The sequence below is a fragment of the Pteronotus mesoamericanus genome, unplaced genomic scaffold (genome assembly GCF_021234165.1).
Source record: "Pteronotus mesoamericanus isolate MK-2021 breed Mesoamerican mustached bat unplaced genomic scaffold, CSHL_Meso_final contig_32, whole genome shotgun sequence".
NCBI classification, from domain to species: Eukaryota; Metazoa; Chordata; class Mammalia; order Chiroptera; family Mormoopidae; genus Pteronotus; species Pteronotus mesoamericanus.
The window spans coordinates 5,258,774-5,283,888 of NW_026555134.1; the positions used below are offsets into that span (position 1 = coordinate 5,258,774).

The 25,115-nt window shown below is 36.1% G+C and overlaps 1 protein-coding gene across 1 annotated transcript in view; it reads right to left on the minus strand.

The window, feature by feature from the left end:
* Positions 1-25,115, minus strand: part of GALNTL6 (polypeptide N-acetylgalactosaminyltransferase like 6) — an 861,777-nt gene that overhangs the window by 65,648 nt on the left and 771,014 nt on the right. The window contains exons 7-8 of the mRNA XM_054576052.1: positions 23,101-23,218; positions 6,870-6,977 (exon numbers count right to left, since the gene is read on the minus strand). Of these exons, the coding sequence (XP_054432027.1) occupies positions 6,870-6,977; positions 23,101-23,218 (226 nt within the window). The remainder of the gene's footprint in view (positions 1-6,869; positions 6,978-23,100; positions 23,219-25,115) is intronic.

The following is a 25,115-nucleotide window of genomic DNA, read 5'->3' on the forward strand; positions in this document are numbered from 1 at the left end:
TCTTCCTTGAAGGATTTAAATCAGGGGGCTTGCCCATAATGATCACCAGAAATAACCCGCTTTGACCAATCAGTAGGGCGGGGCTAACATCAAATTACTGAACATCTGCTCTCCTTTGCATCCTCTGAAGCCCCCAAGGTGCCTTACCTCATTTTTAGCTCAGACTGCCATGTATACCTTATTTTCCCTTTCTGACACTGGACCTCTCATGCATGTGGGATTTCAGACTCTCTCATGTGTGTGGGGGGTCGTATGAACACATGTAATTAAATTTGGTTATTTTCTCCGGTTAATCTGTCATTTAGATTTTATTATAAGACTAGCCAGAAGAACCTTGAAGAACAGAGCAAAGTTTCTTCCTTCTCCGTAGCCTTTTTGTTACATTATAAGAAAGAATTAGAAATAGTGATTGCTTTTAGAGGAAATGCTTCTGTACAGAAGTCCTAGCCATTTAGGCAGACTGACTCTTTTGAGAAGTCATCACTTTCTGCTTTTGGTGAGGAAGTCTAGGCCATTGCGTCCCTGAACTCAATGGTAGTTTCTAATAAAGCATCTGAACTCTATAGTTTTAAGAGCAGTAGAGAGAAGTGCTGGCTGCTGTTGATGGCTAAGGTTGTTATGCTACAGCTCTTATTTGCTGGGCAGTTTTATGAGAGGAAACTGATTTATAATCATCAAGGGAGAAAGGTCAATTTGTAGGATGTAGATTTTTCATTCATCACCCCATTTTACAGCCTTGTTGGTGATTTTATTTCCCTGTACCAAACTAGTCATTTTGGTCTTATAAAGGCTTTCCCTCAACTGATATATTTTTCTGACATAAACAAGGGAGAGCTGCATATGTTAGATAATGTGTTCTTCCATTTCAGCTACATAGCCAATTCCATGGTGAACAATGAGGAAGCACTCATTAATCAACTTGGGGTAGTCTGACTTTGACATTGAAATACCCATCCTCCTCCTTCTTCTCCTCTTCTTCTACCCCTTTGCCTCTCCGCACCTCCTTCCACTTCCACCAATTTCAAGACTCTGACTAATCCATGGAATCAATAGGTCTGGATGCCACCAGGAATTATAGCACAAAGAAAGGCACTTTAGGAGCTATGTGGAGTAATTTCAGAGCTGATTGAGGCCAAACAACCATCCTCCCTCAGACCTCAGATTTAACCTTGGTGCCCATGAAGTATAATAACCATAGGAAATCTTCGAAGATCATTGCATCCTGCTAAGAAGCCTTGAGTAATTATATAAAGTTATAAGCATTTGTAACTTGTCTATAGATCACAGTGTAGCCTATAGGATCATTAAATATAATCTGGTAAATAGACCATATATTACTGTACACACTAAAAAATGCTTTACATTAGCTATGACATATATTTCCTATTCTGTAAAATCATAATCCCAATGAGAACATTATAAACTATATAAAATACTTTATAAATAAGTATACTATATAAGATACAGATCTAATTCCATAGTTTGATTACTTTTGTTTAACTCTCTCTCAGGCTGACGATGTTTGGATTGTTATACATAGATTGCTGGACTCTACCTTTCTGTCATAGTCAGTCATTAGTTATAAAAAGTTAAGGCTTGTGTTTATTTTGTTCATCATTTACATTTCCACGGTCTAGAACAACGCTTGGCATAATAACCATTTTCTCCAGATGTGAAATTTATTGGTAAAGAAAATCTGGCAAAGTCTGTTTTTTGTGGCCCCTCACATTCTAGATGGGCAGTCTGTACCCATCTCCCAGAGCTGGCTCTCCCTGAAGCCACGTTAAGCTGTCACTTGTAACCCACTTTATCTAAAACCAATCTCAGCATCTTCCCCTCTCCTTTCCTCATATCCCTGTATTTGTCCTGATAGTATTTATTCAGACACTGCAATGAAAACCTCATTAGTCACATTTGACATCTTTCTCCCTGCAAAACATGAGGAGTCAATACAAATGTTCTGGGAAGTTTTGTTTACAAATGTTTCTTGCATTCAAAATGTTACTTAATTTAGTCTCTCTCCCATTTAGTATTTACTTGGTTGATCTTTCCATTTTACCCTCTCTATTTTTATCCCAGCACTTCCTATTCAAAACCCATGAGTACCTCACTACATGCTATTAGAAAAGGGTGTAGGCCTCAGTTTGCATACAGGGTTCTCCAGCGCGGGTCTCCAGTGCACAGTCCAGTTTAACTCCAGAGGTTGCCAGCACAATCCTCTGTGACCTTGGTGCCTTCTCCTTCTTATCGGGAACTTGGCTCATGCTGGAGGCCCTGCCATGACGCCCCAGCTACTCCTGTTTATTCCAGACCTTCCTATAAGGAAAAATACGGCGGGCGGGTTGAGCCTTGGACAGCCAGGCCTCAATTTACAATTCCAGCTCTACTCACTTAACATTTAACCTCTATGCCTTTTAAAGTGAGTTACATTTTCAAGTACTCTGGGCCATCCTGTACAACTGAATTCTTAAAGGGTTTCACTTCCTTGGTTTTATAGTTCTTATCCTGAAACTTGGGTAACAGTTGCCATAAAATGCAAGATGAAATTTTAGAAAATAAAATGTTATCAATACCACATTTGGTGTCAGTGGCAAAATACAGGACAACATAGTCAGTCCCCCGATTCGCATTCTCTGGTGTCCCTTACAGGTTTGGGTGAGAGTTGGGTCCAGTTTTGTCTCCCATGCAGTCCTCCCTCCCCTTGGAGCTGGGGAAGACAGCTGTGTGAGCTTCCAGGACCGCCCCGCTCAGTCTGTAGGGCTGTCCTCTGCTGCCACCAGGCCCTCCTGGGGAAACTCCCCTTGGCCAAGTTGCTCCCATGGGGTCCGGTGACGTACTACAGTTAGCTGGTATGGTTAGCCATGGGGTGACTGCTCTGCACCTCTGTCATGTCCCTGCTAGGAGAGCCACCTGTTTCCAGTCCAATGGCTTTAATTGTCCCCAGACAATGGGATTCACAGGGGAGCCCGTGAGGTGTCAGTAACTGCTGCTCTTGCGGTAGAGTACTTGATTCATGCCACAACCTGTGAAATGAAGAGGCTTCCACCCACCTGTCACTCAGCCACCTCTGGCTTTGCAAGGTGTCACTCAGCAAACAGCTCAGTGTGCCATTTAATGAGGAGCTGCTCACTCTTCTGTGATGAAGGGAGGGCAGTCAGTCCATCCCAAAGAAGAGATGACTGTCACTACAGTCCTGGGGACTTTCTAGTCTCCCTACCACTCAGAAGATGAATGCCCCTTCCCTCAGGCCTGGCTGTTTGTTCCTGGTGATAAGATGCCTTGCCTGTGCCCATTACTGACACGGGGCCCCGAGCTGACACAGTAAAACAGGGAGTTTTATTCATGATGGTGAATACTCTGATTCCCAGATGAAGGTGAAGTGTAAGTCACCCATCACGTCTCAGAATTTTGTGTTTTGTGGTAATTGACATAAGGATATTAATTTTCTTTTTGCCAGATAGGACATTAATAAAAATCTACTATCTCGTATTCTTTCATAAAACACAAAATGCCTATAATCATTACATTAAAAAGATGTTATTACATTGAATAGATTTAGCTTTATGATTTGTAATTTTTCCATTTCGAATCCAGTTTTTCATCCAGTTTTCAGTGGATGAAAAGTGGGCCAGGAATCGGCTCTGGTCATGGGATATGTGTTTGGAAACCACTACTGTACGAACCTTGTTGAAGGTCCTCTTTCAAATCATCAACTATGATACCCTTTCCCCTCCTCTTCCCTATACATATGCATATCTTTATAATACAGTTAAACAATTATTTATCATCTTGTATTGTCCTCTAATGGCTTCACGTGTGAATATCTTCTCTTCCAACCAGACTGTAATGCTAGATAAGTAGAGGGTACTGAATAACTAATTATTTGAATTTATTTTTATGATACATCCTGGTAGGTTGTTTAGAGGACTGTCAGCTGTTCACACACATGTGTGTTTATGTGTGTGTTTGCATGTTTTAGAATTCTGCTGAAATCCTCAATTTACATAGGTACATAAATGAAAGGTGCACAGTTTTGAAGAATTAAAAGAGCTTTGTAAAATAAGAAAATCAGTTTTTGGAGTTCATTCTTCATCTTTGCCTCCATTTCCTAATGAGGCTGGAAAGATGATCTATGTCTTAGGTATACATGGCCCTGGATTTGAAGTATCTTTAAAGTTTCTCATCATTTTTGATGATTTAGTAATCATGTAGGGTACATCTGGTAGCTGAAATTTTCCCACAAAATATCAGAATTGTTTTTCATTTTCATGTACTTTTTAATTTAAAAAAAATCATAAAAGTTTCCTTAGAGTGACAGCTGAGCTTCAATATTTATGACTTCCTGATTACTGTAGCTATTTAGGGAAAAAAATGAGTCCTCAAGTAAAATTTAAGTGGAAAAGATTAAAATTCAGAATTACGGACTTTTTATTTGAATGAATGCTTGCTTTTGGCTGGAAATTTTATGTGTCAGCCCTAGTTTCCCTATATTTGACAGTCTTTGAAAATGTACTTATTTTTTTTCCTGAAAATATATGAGCAGTTTATTACTTGAAAATAAGCCCTTTGGACGAGCACAACTTCCCCCCGCCCCCACCAGGCCCCTCAGTTTTACTCTACTTTCGACTGTAAGCCAAGCACACACTGTCCATGTTGCAAATGAAGGTTCAGTCTGGGTGCAAGCTGGAGGAGATATGAGAGAGCGAAAGGGATAAGTGATAGAACATCATTATCTTTGGGACATTTTTAACTGCTATGATTTATGATATAATTTACATGGTTGATTTGTGATATGTGCTCAAGGCTGTTCAACTGTTAACCTTTTTATGAATTCTTGTTGTTTTCCTGAATGAGTTTTCACATTCATGTGTGTCAGATCTTCTGACTAAACTAAATTATATTTTCTTACCCAAAATACAGCTCTTTAATCATCTTATAATTTTGTGATTGGATCCTTTTCTTTAAATAATATATTTCTACAGCTACTTAATGGAGTATATTGTTAATGTCTTGTTAATATTTTGAGGGGGGAGAATAATACAACTTTTTCCCTTTGAGGAGTATGTAATGTAACTTCACTATTGTTAACTCAAACTGCTGTAAAAGAGATTATGGATGTGGCTAAAGAAAAATAGACACTGCTGATAAATAATCTCAGAACGGACATAAGGAAAAATCCTACTTCCCCCAAAACACTCATAATAAATGTAAATTTTATTTGCATTAAATGTTTAAGTTTTAATAAGCATTTTCCAGTTGTAATTTTTCCTGATTAATTCTGTCAACAAATATTTGTTGAGTGTCTACCAAGCCTTGTTCTAGGTGCTGGGAGTATAGTACAATAGTCCCCTTTATTCATGGGGGATATTTCCAAGATCCCCAGTGGATGTCCAAAATCGTGGATGGTATGGAACCCTATATATATATATATATATATATTTTTTTTTTTTCTATTGTACATACCCTTTATGGTTTTTCTTTGGCACACCCAAACTGCAGTTTGGTGCCATTATTAAGTAAACTGATGGCTACTGAACACAAGCACTGATACTGTACTAGCAGACCGGGTAACCAAGACAGCTACCAGGCGAATAACCCAGGGTGGGGTGTTGAGGGTGGTGGGGGTTGGAGGGGGGTGGAGGGGGGGTAGCATATACAGTGTGGAAAAATTTTCATCACACTACTTAGAATAATGAACAATTTAAAACTTATAAATTGTTTTTGGAATTTCCTATTTAATATTTTAGAACTATGGTTGACCATGAGTAACTGAAACATCAGAAAGTGAAACCACAGATAAGGGGGGACCGCTGTAGCAAAAAACGCAGAGAAAAAGCTCTGCCTTTATATGGTTGATATTCTAATGAATCCTGATGAGCTAGCTTATATTTTTAAAGAGCTTGTTATGTGAGCTTATTGAGCTTTATATAAAAGGCTCAGATAATTATATATTACACCCTAACTAGTAAAGGAACCAACGTGAATAATTCAGAATTTGATTACTAGGGCAGCATTGTGCAAAGAGGTCTGGTAAAACACCACTTTGTAGATTTGGCATCTGAGCCGTAGCAGGTACATACCATGGTGAGTAAAACGAATTCAGCCAGGAAGAAGGTAACATGGAAAACAGAAAGGGTCAGGACTGTTTTGAGAAGGCCTTGTGACTATGTCCTCTCAAACATGTATGGAGACATTCAGAAAGGCTGAAGAGAAAATCATCCTTGCCTTTGATCTAAGAGAAAGGATTTTTCAAAACGATACCTGAAAAAAAAATTGGACTTGGCCAATTTTGGAGGTTTGAGGCTGGGGTAAAACTTTAGGCAGAGCTGATCCCAGTTACAAGTGAGAAGGCAGAGTTGGGCATTCACTTTTCTCCATCTCTGATCTACCCCTTTCTCTCTCTGACTTATGATGTTTCCTGTTCTGCTCCAGGTGGGAGGAGGCAAGTACTGGACCTTCGCTCCAAAGGCTCGAGCTTAAACCCTGCTCTGCTATTTATCTTTCATGTGAGCGGGAACAAGCCACTTCATTAAGCCTCAGTTTTCTCATCTACAAAATAAATATAAGAATACCAACCTCAGAAAGTAATGGTGAAGATTAAATAGATGGTATGTGCAAGTGCTTTGAAATGGTTAACAAGAATTAGCATTACAGCTAATACATCCTTAAGGAATGGCAATAAAATGCTGAGAAACAAAGAAACTCTCTATACACTAAAGCCTGCCAAATGGAATGGCAAGTGGTGGAAGTTGTATTTTAGTGAGGTGTTTCTGTCAGACTGTGTCTTAATTATACCATGGGCGAGGCAGCTTTCTCTACCAACAAAAAGCCTTATCAAGCCCAGCTTGCTCAAATCCCCAGTTACTCACTCTTGCCAGACTGGTCCCAGATGGAACTTTATAAGGGACGTACTTCCTGTAGATATGACCAACTCTAGAGCATGGGACATCGAACATTTCTCCTCCACACATCCAAACCTAAAGAGAGGAAGTTTAAACATGTTAAGAAAAACCCCAGGAAATTTCATACAAAAAAGGAATTATCAGCAAGACTCAAAAACATCTTAAAAATCTCGTCAAGTCTCAAAATAAATTATTTCTATTTATTATAAGTGGGTAAACAAGAAAGAAAACCATATTTTAAAGAACCCAGATTCATAAAAGTATAAAACCAAAATACTAGTATCAAAATCTAATTTCCATAGACATCTTGGCATTATTTTTATTCTAGTAGAATTTTATCATAAATATTACATTGAACTGAAATTTAATGCTTAGACATCTTATTTATATACATATTTGTTTTGACAGTCTTGTGAAGTCATTTGAAGAAGTAACATTGGAATTTAAATGTCAATTTAACAATTTAAATTATAAAAAATGGAATTTCTAAAATATATGAATAAATTAAGGAACACAGATGTATCCATACTTGAAGTTACATCTAGATTTTGAAATTTTCAGTAAAGCTCATCTCAAAAATCATAGTTGTGTTCCAACTTTCCCCACCATTCATTTTTTTTCTTGGTAGAGAAAATAATTGGTTAGTGATGTGGACACTTCACTTACACTTGAGATATGTGGTTAAATATTACACTTGAGGTATGTGGTTAAAATGCTGTACTTATGTATAGTAACTTATGTACTTATGTAAAATGTACTTATGTAAAATTACACTTGAGGTATGTGGTTAAATATTACACTTGAGGTATGTGGAAATATTACACTTGAGGTATGTGGTTAAAATGCTGTACTTATGTACAGTAACAAAAATTAATTGGTTATATTTTATCATGACTATCTACTTACACACACACGTGATCATGGTTTTATATATAACAGACTGCTTGCTATAAAAGGACATATTATCAAAACAAAAGTCCAGGCTTCATATAGGCTAGATTTTTAGCTATTTTCATTGTAAGAAAAAGATGAAAAAGAGTTAGCTTCTGTAATTGTTAGTTTTATATGTCAGCCTCATTACGGTGTCTAGATATTTGGTCAAACATTATTCTGAATATTTCTATAAGGGTGTTTTCTGAATGAGATTAACATTTAAATTGATGGTCTTTGAGTAAAGCAGATTCCTCTACATAATGGGGATGGGTTTCATCTAATCAGTCGAAGGATTTAATAGAACAAAAACTAACCTCTCCCAAAGCAAGAAGGAATTCTGTCAGCTGTCTGCCTGGATTGGAGCTACAGCTTTTCTTTGGGTCTTCAACCTGCTAGTCTATCTTACAGGTTTTGGATTTACAAAGCCTCCTCAATTGTGTGAGCTGATTCATTAAAATACATCTCTCTCTCTTTATATACATATCTTGTTGGCTCTGTTTCTCTGGAGAACCCTGACTAATACAGATACAGATTGTTTAAAGTATAACATTGTAAGGAAGAAAGAGAAATGTTTATATCTTAACTTATATTTGCTTCCAATTCCTTTCATTAGGAGAAATGACATCCCATGTAAGATTGGTAAATACATAGTGATGGGAGTGAATGGAAGTCCAAGGGGAAGACAATTCAAGCATTAAAACAATACCGAGTTGCTCTAAATGAGTTCAGGATTTCTCATGGTATCAATTTTAACTTGATTATTTATTAATGTTTTGGATCAAAACATCAGAAGTATGCATGTATGATATAAAACCTACCACAATGAATCAAAATTCACATCTATTGACAACCTACTCCTAATTCTTAAAATTATTCCCATCAAAAGTCTTTCTTTATATCCAAGTCAAATTCAGGAGTTTATGTTCAGATTTTTTTTAATGCTAAATCCAGTGTTCAAAGAACTACAGAATCCTAGAATTTGTTACTTTATAGTGTCATTATCATCACTTAAAACATACATCTGAGTATATCATGTCTCCATTGAAAATTCTTCAGGGGCTTTCTATTGCTGTTAGGATAAAGTTTCAATTCTTCCATTAAAGTTTCCAAGGCTGTCTATTATCTGGCCTTTGATTCTGTGTCTCTCAATTACCCTCTCCTGTCCCTAACCCTCTCCCCTTCCTGGGCTACTTTCAATTCCTTAGGAAGCACCAAATTTCTCTCTTCAGGGCTTGCTACCATGCATTTTTCTCTTTATTTTCTTCCTATTCTCCCCTACTCTTCCTTCATCTCCTTTTTCCTATTCATTTTCCAGATTTCAGCTTCACCATCACAACGGAGCCCCTAGATTTGGTTAGGACTTCTACTTTGTACTCATTTGTCATCACATACTTCTCTTTCACATAATTCATTGAGTCAACAAATAAACAGTTCTTATTTGTTGAGTGCTTACTATATGCTAGACATTGTTCACCATGCTGGCACTATGATGTGTGACTTCAAAGTTCTGAGCACATGGAACTTTCTTTCAAGTGGAGATTTATGACAATTGTAATTAAGCAATTTATTTGTGTGTTTGTATAGCGAGTTGTGTAGTGTTTATCTCCTCTCACTATGGTATAATTTCCATGACTATTTTATTCATTATTATAGTTCCAGCTACTAGAGATATTTAAAAATTTGAGATAAATTAGAGATAAATAAAAATTTGTTGAGTAGCTGATATGATCAACTTGTTTCAGCTATATTTATATTCCCACTTATGTAAGTGTTCTATGGCCTTTCCAATTTAATGGTGCTGCATATAACCTCAGGGCCAACTTGCTTTTCACCATAAGCATACCATATCGATTGTTCCTAATTGTAGAGCTGTTCTGGTTTCTATACGACAGATATCACCATGCACATCTTTATTCTTTTTCAGTTTTACAATAACAATGCCTATTTCAGTAGAATCATCCTGATACAATAGAGCAGCAATTTTCAAATGGTATGCCACAAGAATTTTTAAAACATGCAATAGCTGACTATTTAGTCGGGGCACTGACTTCTTTTCCCTTAGATGTCAAATAACAAAATGACAACAGCCAACACAACAAGAGTCATCTGGTATGAGTGAATCAAAATATCTCTATTTTTTGTCAGATGGGCAAAAAATATATTTTTTGCTGTGTTGCAGAATTTTAGTAATTAGTTTATGTGTGCCACAAGATGAAAAAGGTTGAAAATTGCTGCAGTAGAGAGATGGGTTTAAGTAACAATGTAGGAACAGTGTTCCTTTGGAAAATACATCTATTGTGGCATTTATCAAATCCTAGACTTATTCTAGAAGATGTGGTTCATATTTTTAAAAGATATTTCTTGTTAGTATAATGTGATGATATTCTAAAAAAGTCTATGGCATTGTCATACTTAAATATTCAATTCTTGGAGGAATGTCTTAGATTTATAAATAATGTGTCTTATTTTGACAACGTAAATATTTTAAATCAATGTTATCTTACCCATGATTGAGCACAAAGCATTTTTTTCATAATGTAGTTCAAATTGACTAAATAATTGAATGCTTGCTTTATTTTTTAAATCACATTCATTATCAGCCACACACTGGAATTTAGACATAGAGAATGTTAAATTGAATGGAATCATACAATTATACCGATCACATAGAATATGAAATTACTTTCAGTAGGAAATTGATTGTCAGGAGGATAATAAGGAAACATTACTATCAGGTATGAGATGAAACATAATATACTATGTGGAAACAATCTAAATTCTCAAAAAATGTATTAATGCCTTCATTTGCAAAATCTGCTGTCATTCATTTGCTGTCTCTCTGATCTTATTTCCTACTTGGTACCCCTTTGTCTCTCTGCTCAAGCTATTATGTGATCTTTTCTGTTCCTCCGACATGCCAGCTATCCCCCCACCTCAGGGCGTTTGTACTGGCTGTTCCCTATATCTGGGATTCTCTTCCAGATACGTGGCTAACTCCCCCATCTTCTTTAAGTCTTTGCTCCAAGTCCTTTTGCCTCAAACACCCTCTCATCTTGCACTCAGTTCTCATCACCCTACCTTGAAAAATGTCTTAAGACTTGGTAAACAACCATTTTACCACCTATCTAGAAAGTAAAATATTAATTGCTAACCTAAAAAGCTTTGGATTACAGATATTGAAAAGGGCCACCTCTGTCATTAAGCTGCTTTTAGATGTAGTCAAGCTGTACCTTTCGGCCTGACTTCATCTAAAAATGCTAACAGTGAGAAGTTGTATCCACACACCATCGCTTTGCTTTACTCTCACAAACCTGGGTTTTCAGATTATTCTTTGAGATCAGGAGAAAAAAAAAAAAGAAAAGTTTATTTTGGCCTTTCCTGACTCCCTTTTCTATTTGTTGATTGGCACATAAAAAACACAGACATTGGGCAATGTATCTACAGTCTTTAATGAAGATATGGTAGTTTCTAATCTCAGGGAAAAGCTCTGGTTTCTTGAGCCATCTGCACAGGATTTTTTTCCAAAGTAAGAAATGCTGTGTTATGTCAGCATAGAAAATAGCATGCCCAAACTATTTTGCATTTAATGTGCTTCAAGAGGTCTGGGTGGGGAATAGCAGGGCTTCAGAGGGGACGTTGCTCAGATGCTGACTACCTTCATGATGCAGCGTTTTTATCGGCAGCAACTCTAAGCAGTCTTAAAAACACTGATTTTAAAACAGTGATTAGTGTGGAGCCTGGAACACAAAAACAGATACATCACTTTTTGGTTTACTTGGAACATTAAGTCTTGGGAAGGAAAGAATGGATTTAAACATTTTAATAGTATTTCTTTAGGTAAAATACTATGGCTAAGGACATACTCCCTCATTTCCCTTCATTCATTATTCTACAGTTTAGAAGGCGCATTAAGAGGCAAAGTGTTTGCTTTTGACCATTATTTGCATATGCCTCCAGATTTTGTTTCCAATCACTTAAATTTCTGGATTCACCATCTGCTAAAAATAAATAAAAGTTTAAAAAAACCTTTCCTTTTTTATGAGAGAAGGTGAAGGGATTAGCCAAAGAACATATATGCATAATTCATAGACACAGATGACAGTGGCGAGGGGGTGGGGGATGAGTGCGGGCAGGCAACGGTGGGGGGGGGGGGGGGGGGATGGGGACATCCGTAACAGAGTCAACAATAAAACTTAAAAAAAAATTAAAAACCTTAAAAAATTGCCTTTCTGTAAAGGAACCACACTTATGTTCTTCAGGGAAATTTGCAAAAGGGATTCTCTTTTCCTCCTGGATTGGGCTGTCAATCATACCACCTTCCCGAAGGCAGGAGTGGGAACAAGACTCAGGCCAGTCTAATGAAGTCTTCCCTCGTGGTTTCATCAGATCGAAATGACCCTTCTGCTGGTAAAGCTGGAAATAAAAGTCGGAGGGTGGAAGGAGAATCTGTCGGAGGGAATGGAGCTGGTACAGAGAGAGACAGGGGAAGATATGCAGAGAAAGGGTCCTGGTAGCACCGGGGCCTGTTTCCAGGCCTCCCAGAGGCTCACCCACTTCCGTGACTTTTTCGCAGTTGTATACATGAATGTCCTGTCCAATTTCCCTTTTCCTCTACGTTAGGCAATTAGGTTCCTATCTTCTGGTAAGCCAAAGAATCCACATTACAAAAACCTCTTTTTTTGAACGGTGAGGGCTTGAGTGTCTGGGAGCACCAAGGGTGCACTTTGAAATAAGCACCTCAGTCAAAAGCTGCTCGGCTGAATACCATTATGACAAAAACTTTAGGGAAGTGAAAGGTTTTTGAAGCTTCAGTTAATAATCAATTATTATTATTTTTATTTTAGCAATATTCAGTACAAAGAAATTTCATCCAAATAAAGAAATGGGAGCACGTTTAAAAGTTAATAATGGCATTTACATGTTATATATATTTTATATTGAGGAGAAGTTGATATTCTTTCATCATATGTAACAATGGAAAGAACACTTTGGACCAGGATTTGAATTGGGAAAGTTACTGCCCTTTTATGCATTTCATTTTCTTTCTCTTTCTTTCTTTTTTTTTTTTACATATCATTTTCATATTCTGAAAAGTTGTAGCAATGTGTCTCTTTCATAAGGTGTTTGTAAGGACTAAGTAATACACATACATGGCACCCGTACATGGCACATAATAGGTGCTCAAGAATGGTGGCCATATGGTATAGTATATTTAGTGGACAACTTTCAGTTTCTTGTATGTTGGGGGCTAGATAAGTGGTCATTGTACATCTACATGTTGACCTCTATGAGAGGGGTCAGGCCTTATGACAACACGCAAGTTTGTGAATGTACGTGGGCGTGAGGTGGGGGAGGTAGGGATTGTATTCTCAACTGTCACTCTCGCAGTTTGGGGAGGAGGAGGGAGTTGTGGGTCTTGTCTGTTATTGGTTGTTGACCTTGATGTAGAATATAAAAATCAAATCCTTATACCTCTACAGTTGATGTGTGTATTTACTCTGAGGCTTTCTATGGTACTGTCATCGAGATATGGTCAAGGGCTTAAGAATTGCATTGAGGGTTTTTTTCTTTTTTCTTTTTGAAAATTTCTATACAAATATCTTTTGAGATGGGGGCAAGCTGACTTGTTTTATATAAATTTACACACCAGAAGCATTAGAGTAATTGTATTATATTTCATTTTTTTTGTTAGAAAAAAGTGGCAACTAGAAAAATATAAAAATTTGAAAACAATCTCAATATTGGAAAAAGATTTCAATAGGAAGTCACATTAACCTTAATACAGATACTGAATGCTGTGTAAATTTTTCTATCTTGTTCACTTTACAACTATCTATAAAAACTAACATAAAATTAAACAGGGAATTAGGAAAATGTCATCAGACATAAAGGAAGTAACTACTGGGAGGGATTCAGACTTGCCGCTAGGCTTATATCTAATGGACATAAAATTTAACTTGAAAATGCTCTGTTACACCTGAGGTACCTTTTGTTGGGTAATTGAAATGAATCTCAGACTGGCTGGTGAGACATTTAGCAGCTGTTTCTGTTTATCTTTGAGTTTCTGAATGAGTTTAGAGTCATTTTAATATTTTCTTTGGAAGATCAATCCTGGGCATGTTGAATTAAAATGGTTATTTTTATGTCACCTAGGCTAAATATTGCAGGGGAAAAAAACCCATAGGAACAACTTCAGATATTTCCTTGTGTATCTGAAGGTATATGGTGTGCCATAAAACGGCTTCTGTCACATTTCAGATACTAATTCAAGTACACTTCGAGGCACTTTGCATGCTCAAAAGTTAGAAGAGGTCTCTAATATAGCTGTCTCAGAAAAGCAATGAGAAGGTATATAAAATATTTTAGAACCATTCTTGGCATAAAAAGGATTTCTAATGAGCACATTTTATAAGGCTAAATTTATTTCTAACAAAACCATTTGTACAAACTCTCATGATAGTTAAAAGAGTATACTTGTAAAATGAGATTGAGTTGCCTTTTTGGGAGGCAAATAAACTATTTTGGAAGTATGAATTAACACCCAATGAGGTTTTTGTATTTTCATACCACCATGGAGAAAGTGGGAAATGCTTATTAATTAAAGCTTGTTATTCTGTTTATCTGTTTTGCCTAGCTCCCACTCACTCCAAATTTCATGTCACCACTATTGAGATTACATTAAATTTATGAGTATGCTTAGGGAGAATTACCTTCTTTACGGATTTTCATGTGTCCAAGTCTTTTTGTGTATCCCTCAGTAGCATTATAACTGCTCTTCATGAGGTCTAGGGTATTTCTTAAGTTTATTCCTAGTTGTTTTTTTTTTCCCTACTGTTGTAAATGGTGTCTTCTTTTGGGGTTATTATTTGTATATATAAAGGTTATTACTTTTTACATATTTACCCCCCTCCGCCAAACATTTTACCCAGGCAACCTACTGAATTTCTTATTGTTTATAGTAGTTTTTCAGCATGTTCCCTGTATTGTCCAGGTAGGTATATGGTGGTATTATTTGGAATTAATGAAAAATTTTCTTCCTCCTTTCCAATTTTTATATCTTATATTGTCTCTTGTCTAACTGAATTACCTACTATTTCCAGAATAATATTAAATAATATTAAATAATAATTTCATGAAAAAATCCCACTTCTCTTATTAAGCTAGCTGATAGTTTTTAAGTTGAGAGGTAGCCACTATACAAATGCATGGTAATATTTTAACCATGCTAAGTATTAAATATTCTGTTCAAAACAAATTGCAAAGTTTATCAAATGCCTTTGTATTACCTATGGAGGTGGCTGTAACCTTTCAAATTTATTATTAAGGTGAATTATGTTAATATGTTATGTTACATATTTCAATACAGAAACACATCCATGAAAGCTATGCTTACTTTGGTGTAGTAGTCTTTGAAAAGTTGTTCAACTGTGCAATCTTTTATTATTTTTTTAATCTTAGTATTTACAAGTAAACTATTGTCTACATTTTTGAAATCTTGTTGTGCTGTCTTGGTTGGAATTTGCTATTCATATTACACTAGTTTATTACCAACTTGAAAGAGTTCTTTCCTTTTTGATATTAGAGGAGCAAAGGAGAAGGGAAATTCTGCTTTGTGTTGCTTTTAGTATCACCTTTGTTTCAGTCATGGTATCTGTTCCTTTTTCACTATGTCCTGACTGCTGTTCTATCTTTTTCACCTACTTGTCTCATCTTTTGATATTTTGCCTAGTCTCATAAAGTTCAGATTTTAATATTATTTTAGAGAATCAATAACTTCATTAATATTTTCAAAAAATTCATAACCATGTGTAGCAACATCATTTTGGTGAGTTTTCTTCATTTTTTCTTGGTCCATTCTTTTTTTCTTGTAGTATTTTTCTGAGCTCCTCCCTTAAAAATTATTATTATTAATCTTTGAATAGGGTGAATTATTCTTATCAATTACATCAGGTATTCACCCTATGACACAACATTTGTGTATAATTGAATTTGTTCAGCCTTTTATTTGTCTGCATCCAATAGGGATTGGCTGCAGCAGAGCTGCTCATGATATTGGGCATCTTTCTTCCAATCTGCCTCACTAACAGGCTGCTTCCTGCACACGTGGCCGGTCTGGGTAATACCTCTTTTGGAACTGTCCCCAACCTCCCACTTTCTGCTTCTCTTGTGTACTAAACTCAATCCAGGGGAGCTCTGGCCATCAGCAATTACACGTGTTGTTATTATTTCAAACAGGTGATCGTGGTTTTTCCCCTTAGCTTGTGCCAATTACTTGGAAAAGGCAGATCTGCTGACTTCAAGTGAAAGTTGTAGCTGGGATCATTCCATCTTCCCACGACCTGTTGTAACATCACTGAATTTACCTTTACTGCATTGACAACCTTCCTTATACATTGTGGATGGGGGTAAGATTTATGGTAATTTGTCAGAGATACAGGGTTTTTTTTTGTTGTTGTGATTGTTTCGCTTTCTTATTCTTTTTGTTTTGAGTGATCTCTGAGAGAAGATATTTGTTGTCCATTTTAAAACTGTAAGTATATTGTAATTGTTTAACACTCAATTGTTGAACTATAACTACATTTAAATCTATTTTTTTTTTGATGGCCATGTACCTTGTAGGAAAAGTTAAAATTTAACTAATTTTGCGGGCTTACTGTTTTTAATTTTCCAAGTACCAGTACATAAAATCCATGTTTGTTCTTGAGAAGCTTCACAGTGGGGACGCTCTAGAATATTTGGTTTACTGAGCAATGACAACCTTTGATGGCTGTTTTCTTGTCTGATTAAGAACTGAACATTCTGTGCCCCATGATTAGTCCCTATTGTGTATATTCAATTCTTGTTGAATAAGCAGTGCATTTTGAAGATAGTAAAATTTAAATTTTACATTAAATCATAACAAGAGTTGTCAGCCTTCACATTTAATAAAAATCAGGAAGAAACTACATTTCCTTTTTAAAGTAGTTCATGAAAGTGACAGTAGCCACTTTTTCACCAAGGGGAAAAATCTATTTTTCCAGCTAAGGAAAATTAGGCTAATGATTTTGAGAGCAAACCCAAATTCTAATTGGTGCTTTGATATTAACTAAGTAAAAGCCTTTTACTTATAAAATAGAAATTATAGTTTTACCTTGCATTAGCATTGAATGGGATAAGAAATTAAATTCAATGATCTTTAAGTGCTAACTCATTACTTGTTCTTGTTAAGCAACCAAATAATGTTATTGCCGCCAGAGGAAGAATAGAATGCCCAGGACTTTGGGACACAGCTTCATGTAAAGACTTTATAAGTCACAAAGGAGTAGAATTATAGTTCGTACATGGATAGAAAATAAACAATCTGTGTATTGAAATCTCAGATCTACTTTAGTTGCTTTAAGCTATACAGGCTTAATTGTGTGTGGGCAGGTTATAACTTGAAACATTCATTTTGTTATGCTCACTGTGTTCTCCAGCTCCTATTTTTTTTACTCCAGAAGTCTCTTCTTTTCCAGCCACACCAAAGTAGAAGCAAATATTCAAAGAAACCCCAGAGGCTTATTTTAGGACTAATTTTTTTTTTCCACTTTACAGACTACACAAGATTGGGCCTGGGCGAAGGGAAAAGATGTGACAACTGAACGGTAAAGAAGGAAGTTGGTCTGTAGGACCAGGGTGCAGAGGGGAGGAGACAAGGGAAGGGCACCACAGCTGAATACCCCCAGGGTCACCACTGCTAGACACTGGCCATTCAAAAACCATGGGTTCCTGTGAGCCTGCTGACAAAGGTCAGGGACCTGGGACCCCTGGGTAGAGATGAAGACCAGGAGGGACAGCCGCACCTAGACCTGATCTGAATGAGGGGGAAATTTGCCTCCTCGACAACACAACACCTCTGAGCTTTTCCTGTCTCTCCTAGGACTGAACATTTTTAACAGTAAGGTCTGATCTCTGTTCAATCAATTTAATGTATTAACCACCACTCACTATTCCTTCTGTAAACATATTGAATTGTGTTCTTACGGTGAACCCATGCTGAATACAGGCTATGTTAAATACAGTTGGAATTTTTTGCCCACAACAGTTACATGCTTACTTCAAAGGCAGTGAGTTGATTTCTTTCCAAATGTGATTATGCTAGTTTTAAAAAAAATCATAATTATGTAATTGAATTAAATACCACTTTAATGAAATACGGTTATGAAAAGAGAAGGAATTTTTGGTCATGTCAAAACTAATGCAAGGAGTTGGAAAGGTTTCACTTGTTAAAAAATTGCTGTCAAATTAGATGTGGGCAAAGTAACAATAAAAGGTTAGGTAAAAATCATTAAAAATTCAGGAGGATTTTATGACTGCATTAAGATCGGTTTTTATTTCGATTTGAAAGAACCCAAACTGGAACTCCCAGAGAATGCAGTATGGGTCTGGTTTATGCTCCCCTACTTTAGTGCTGTTGGTGGACCCACATGCAGAGGAAAAAGTTTTGGACTCTCCTGCATTAGAGAACTGGTGAATAAAAGTACATGTTATGTTTTACTTTAGAGGAAATTCTTAATGTAGTTTTTTTTTTTTGCTTGAATTGCTCTTTATGTTTAATGAGTGAAATATTCATCTCAATTTTACTAGATCCAATGGCTTCTCCTGGACTTCCTTTGCATTTTTGTGCAGAAATCTAGCTTACATGGTTCATGGACTCATGCTAAAAGCTGCTGATTAATATTTGTAGAGAGGATAAACAAATTTCTCAGCAACAGAACAAAGTCTGACTGGTTAGTTAAAATCTCTGCAATAAATAAGCACAGAAAGGGACGTATAAATTCCTATGTTCTGGGATGTAAAGGAAGATACTAGTTAAATTGGTTTGCAGTGTAGATTGAGACAGGTAGGTGAGGCAGGTAATTGATGGAAAGTTTTACGGTGTATGATTCAGTCTGTTCATTTGATTTGTGTGGTAATTAGGAGCAACTGTGAACTTGTAGGAGCAGAAAATAAAGCAACTCAGGGAATAAATGAATGAAATGTGGAGACAGGTTAAAAGAGGAGAAAGAATACAGAAAGGGAGGGTAACAAAGAGGCTATTGTATATATCCCAAGTTATTACCATGAATATGGAAATAAAATATATTCCAAGTAATAGTGAGGATGAGTAATTGTGGCAAATTAATTCTCAAGCTGCTACTGGAGAGTAAGCTCCTCCACAGTTAGCATTTTCTCACATTCATCTTTGAATCTCAAGAGCTTAGCCCAGAGTTACCACATTGTATTCAATAAATAAATGTCTGTTGAATGACTTAATGACAAATAAGGGCCAAAAGATTGTGAGACATAGTCAAAGTTTCCTTAAATGTCTGGATCTTAAGCTCAAAACATGGGAAGGACTACAGCACAAAATGACTGTGATTGCTGTGTGTTGTAATTCATTAAGAGTGGTTTTTGCAATAGGCTGTGTGGGGCTGCCAGGTTTGGTAGACTCACTGTAGGGCATATGGTTCCATGCTAATCTCATCTGGAGCCGTGAACACTTCTGTACAGCTAAGGTTGGTGATCAAGGGCTCTTTCTAGACTATAAAATGGCCCAAGAAATATTGGATCATTGTACGACCACACTGATAAGCGCCTGGGGCTGAAAAAGGGCAGCCCAAACCAAATTTCAGGCTCTCTACCCAGATCTAACCTGTATGTCCCATGCCAGGGAATTCTGTGGAATAGAGTCATTCAGTCCATGGGCTTCGTTCTAAATGTTGTGGTGCCCAGTAAGTGTTTTTTGCTCACTTTTATTTTCTGAGAAGAGCTCTCAGCAATCGAAGGGCAGATCTTTTGAAATGCTAACATTTCACCTTTGATCTTGGGGAATGGATATGAAAACACACTCTGGAAAATCAGAGCTCCATAATGATTTTAATGCTTCTTCAGCAACTTAAATGGTACACAATATTTAACGAAGTGGGCTATCTCTTTTATGCCACACTGTGCAGTCTATCTTGGTTCCCTCTTTGTTTCCAGGTACAATTCCAAATTGAGTACATAGACCAATGCCTGACATAAATTAGATGCTCAATAAAAACTTGTTGAATGACTGACTAAATGCTGCTTTCTCCTCCCAAGCAGCCAGCTGACCCTGCAACATTTGAAGGACAGCTGGATAATTCTGGGCCACCTAGGAGAGCAGATTCATATTAAAACATACTAAAAACTGGGTACAGTGCAGACAGATCATTTTTCTGGAGAGATCTTTTCTTCAACTGACCCCTGAAAATTATACCGTGTTGGCTTTTATGTTTTGGCATTAAATTTACTCATAGAATTAGACTTTAGAAAAAGGAAGGGAAGATATTTAGAGAGAAAAAGAATTGAGGAGCACTTTTGGCCAAATACTGTTTGAACCAAAATTAAGTCCTTTATATAAAGCAGAGCTTTCTGGAAATACTTTTATTCAGTGATGGGATCTTGTCATCAGTTTTGGTACAATGATTCTGTGGTTGAAAAGCAAACAGCTAGCAGAAATGTCTGATAACAAACATTGATAGAAATCTTTTGAATTAGAGCATTTAAGTTCTAGGCTTCAAATACTTTCTATATTATGATATGAAATATATTAGTGAACTCTCAGTTATCCATATGTATTTCCCAAAGCTTACGTGCTGAGCAGTTTATATCTTAAAGTGTTATACACTGTAAAATTAATTGCAATTTATGGAATATGTGGAAAAATGCAGCCATTTGATTTTTCTCTTTTATTTTAAATGATATATGTAATGCCATTTAACCCAGATATTGTATACAATTCTTTTGATTCTTTTCACACAGGGAAAATTCTTCTTGCTTCAATGAAAGTTCTACTAAGCCTGTTTAAGTTTGTTCTCTTCATGTTATAAATGCTAATAAGGAGGGACAGGAACCCCAAGGTCATCACACAATAGCGAGAAGAATGAAGGGATATGTCTAAAGTGGGACCCTGTACGACATGACATAGCTGTCACCATAGAAGCTGTCTTTCCAACCAAACAGCCCAGGGCAATTTAGTCCTGAACTCCCAGTGCTGTTGCCATGGTTTCTAGACAAAGCCGACAGGGCTGCATTCCAATTATATCTGTCAGAATGACAGATAACTAAAATATTGAAAATGGGGTAATAAAATCTCAGGTCACCCAGAAGAGATGTGATAGATACGAGTGACAGAAAAGTGAGGGATGCAAGTTTATGTTTGTCCAGAAAATACCTTTGTGATTTCAAATGCAAATATATATTCTGCAAACTCTCCTGCTGTTCAATAGCAATTTTATCCATCATCCAGTTCATTATTCAAAACTAGACATCTCCTGCTTAATAGAAATGTTCTTAATAATATTTTACCCTTAAAGAATTCATGAAGTAAGAGAATTTAAGAAAAAAATCTCTTGAGCTGTGAAAATAAAAGGAATCCCTTGAATTCTGATGATAGTGCAAATATAGCAATGCTGTTTTTATCTTTCATGCTTCCAGTTGAAGGCATTACTGTAAACTTTGCACCCAGCTTTAGGCAATATCTGCTGACCAGTGGTATTTTGCCAGTGTCAGCAGAAAGTTTGCTGCTTTACTATTGGACTGTAATGAAGATACTTGCTTCTGTTTCAAGGGAGGAACAATTAGGTAGAGATCAGTGAATTCTAGAATGGTGTTGGTAGATATGGCTTGGGTGTCAGAGAATTTCATGTTTCTGCATCTCTCCAATTAAGCAGAAATGGAGCATTCTAGTCCCTAAGTGGCACTGGGTAGTTTATTTAATCTTTAAAAGTTAAAAATAATTTAATCTAAAATCTTTAAAACTTTAAATCTCAGCTTCTTCATCAGTAAACAGAATAATAACTTTCTCGCAGAGTTGTGATTTCAGATTAGATAATGCATATAAAGCACTTAGCTCAGTATCTTGTTCATACCACAGGTAAGGTAGTAGATGCTATTTCTATCATTATTAATTCTATTATTATGACCTCCTGTCATATATGACGTGACAAGTGTGCAGCTATAAGAGAGAAACCCAACTGACACAGGTAAATTCAAGGATTTTAAACCATGTATTTATAAAAAGATTAATAAAAAAAAGTAGCTTAAATGTGATATTATATGTGTTTGGAAGATGGTAAAAGAAAAACACTAATTTGATAAGTGATATTTCAAGGATTACGGCCAGCATAGTGAGGTGGAAAATTCTAGATGCCTTGAAGCCTCAACCATGTCTCCTGAGCATCCCTTTGTGGATATTTATTTTATGACACTTTGAGGACAACATATCATTTCTGTTAACAGATTGAGAATAGCTGTTAAAATTCTATAAAAATCAGGTTCATCATTTTTTATACATCAATTCAAAAAATTTAGCTGGATTCCTAAGTTTGAATTTTACTATATTCAGAATACATGTTTTTAACTCAACAAGAATTGATTCGATTTCACAATGGAAGTAATTAGGAAAAGCTGATTTATTGTACTTAATAATAGATTTCCGTGTGATAAATCTTGCAAGACTCAATCTTTCTTCTACATAAATAGTGACAATGATAAAGTAAAAAATAATTTTTTTCTGGTTTGAAAGTGCTTTTAGGAAAAAAACTTCTTGCAGGTTTGGAGTACAACCTTTTGCAGAGTTTATTTTGCTCTGTTTATATGTCTGCACATGTTGTGGTAAGGTTTTTTCATTTATAAACCCTAAAATTTGATATTCTGTCATAAACATTATATATGATAAAGCAGATAATTTTATTGAGTGTTCATGGTCAAAGCAAGTAGAGATCTGGGCAATTTCAGATAAAAATGATTAAAAATGTTCATTTACTTTGGAATTACCTAAAAATAGCTTTAATTTATAATTCATAATTTAAAATTACTCTTATCGTTGAAATTTTGGAATAACTGGTTATGATCAAAATGTACAATGCTATTTCTAGAACAAATAGAAAGGGCAAATGCGTCAATCAATTTGATTTCTTTCATCTTCATTCTTCTACCTCTGCTTTGTAAGCACTTTAGAAGGAACACGCTGGTCAGGGGAGCAGCAGGTCTGAGGGCAAATTGAGTTCTCAACCTGCAAATGGGATTTTGAGGTATTTCTATTATGTATTTTTTTTTTAATTGCATGGCTATGTCTCACTGAAATACCAGAAGGAAGTAGTTTCTCTCATCCAAAAGTTGATTTGGGAAGGTGACATGTCTATTTTTGTCACGTTATCTCACAAAACAAAATAATGACATTCTATCAGGCTCATCAAAATTATGTAGACATGGTGTGAAGAAGGTCTTGGTGACTTACCTTAAAAGAGATTTCATACTGTTCTCCTCCCCAGATTTCTAAGCCTGGATCATAGCCACCTAACTCCCAAAACCATTTTCGATTCACAGCAAAGAGACCTCCAGCCATAACAGGAGACCTGTGAAATGAATAAAATTATCTTTAAAGGACAATGAACATCAAGGGCAATGGTCTTTGGCTTGGGGAAAGAAAAGCAAGTTTAAGATATTTTCAGTGGTCAACTGCATGGAGTTTATTAGCCCTGGTTTTCTGTAAGTGGCTATAAGGTTCTCATACTGTAACTGCTCTTGGAATTCTCATGAACTTTAAACTTGGCAGTTCCAGTTCTAATGCCACTAATGCCCTGTGGAGTCACATTTGCTCTCTATCTTTATCATTGGAGAGAAATACATGATGATTGGTGACTGATATATTGAGAAATATCACTTAATTTAATGGTTTTTCCTCAAAGTAAATGGAATCTTATCCTGTCAGACAGATAAAAGAATAGAAATTGCTGCTGTAGACAGTATCTGTGATTACATCTCTCTGTATGCATTCACCATGTACAGGTCGCTTACAGGTCATATCCATTTTACAGACTATCAGATGGACAGTGGGGCTATACTAACCAACAAGAATTAGTTAATTGAGATGCTAAAGCTGGAATTTAAACTACATCTTTTCAGTTTAATTATATTATTTTTTCGGCTTTCTCTGCTTTTCCAAGAGATTTTTTTTCCATCAAAAAATAATTTTTCAATATTCCATTTATGCTAGGATGCATTGTATACATGTTGTTATATAACAAAATCATTTAAAATAATTGGGCCGTGTTCAAAAAATTTTTGTAGTTCAAACATAGTTTTTGTTTTTTGAGAGCTCACTCGGAGCTGGGCTCTTGGCTAAGAGCTTTACCCTATTCCTTTGATTAATCCTCACAGCAATCCTATAAACATCATCCTTAAGTACTGTTTGAAGAAACAGGCAGAGGGAGGTTAAAAACAATGCCCAAGGATGAAAAGTCAGTGTCAGGGGCCAGGTGATCCTCTCATTTCAAAGCCTTTGCCACACTGTTTCTCTTTCAGTGTTTGGGTGTGAAGAGAGACAACTGCATAAATATGAATATAAAAACAATTAGAGAACACCCTATGCAGAAAAAGCAAATCTATAAACACACGGTCAGCACAGTTTTTGTGATGGTTTTGAAAAAGTTTTTGAAACAAAGAATATTTATAAATAAGAGTACAGGCATTAAGTGTTGAAGACACATGTTTTAAAATATGTACAAACATATTGGACACACCAATTTTACAGACACACTGAAGACTTGGTCTGGGTAACATTTACTGTGGCACTTGAGCAACATAAACCTGAATTTAAGTATATTATATATTTCAATGACTTTGCACATAAGTTGGTCCTGGCCTACTTCAGTTTAAGAATCTTTTTTAATGTGTAGACTCTATGTAGATGGAAAGATTACATGGCAGGAAAAGGGATTGATTTTTCTCCTGGGAAAATGAGCAGGGTTTAAAAACAAAAATAGAAACAAACCAACAAAAAAACAACCTCACACAGTTTTTAAATTTTGTTTGGAAAAACTAAACAACCTAGAACCAAATTTACCCTACTTTATCCCTCTCTGAAGCAGCCTAATCTTTTTCTATTTTCCATGCACTGACTTTCAAAGGTGAATTACAACTGTAGCTGGAATGAATTAGGATTGTAGCATGTACTGGGTACAACCCACAACGAACACATTACCACAGTTTAACCTTTGCTTGTGTAGGGTTTGGGCATCAGTGATCAGAAATTCTCAATCCTGTTTGACCAGAACCTTAAGATCTTAAGTCATACAAATATATTGATCGTGCAAAAAAATGAGTCCAAAGTGCATCAACATTTTACTGTGCAGAATGAACCTCAAAACTAGAATTATCATGGACACAGAATTAACACAGATATCGGGCAAAAGAAAATCCTATAGTGAATTTTTTTTATTGTAAATCATTTTTTTGAAATATAGTATCTTG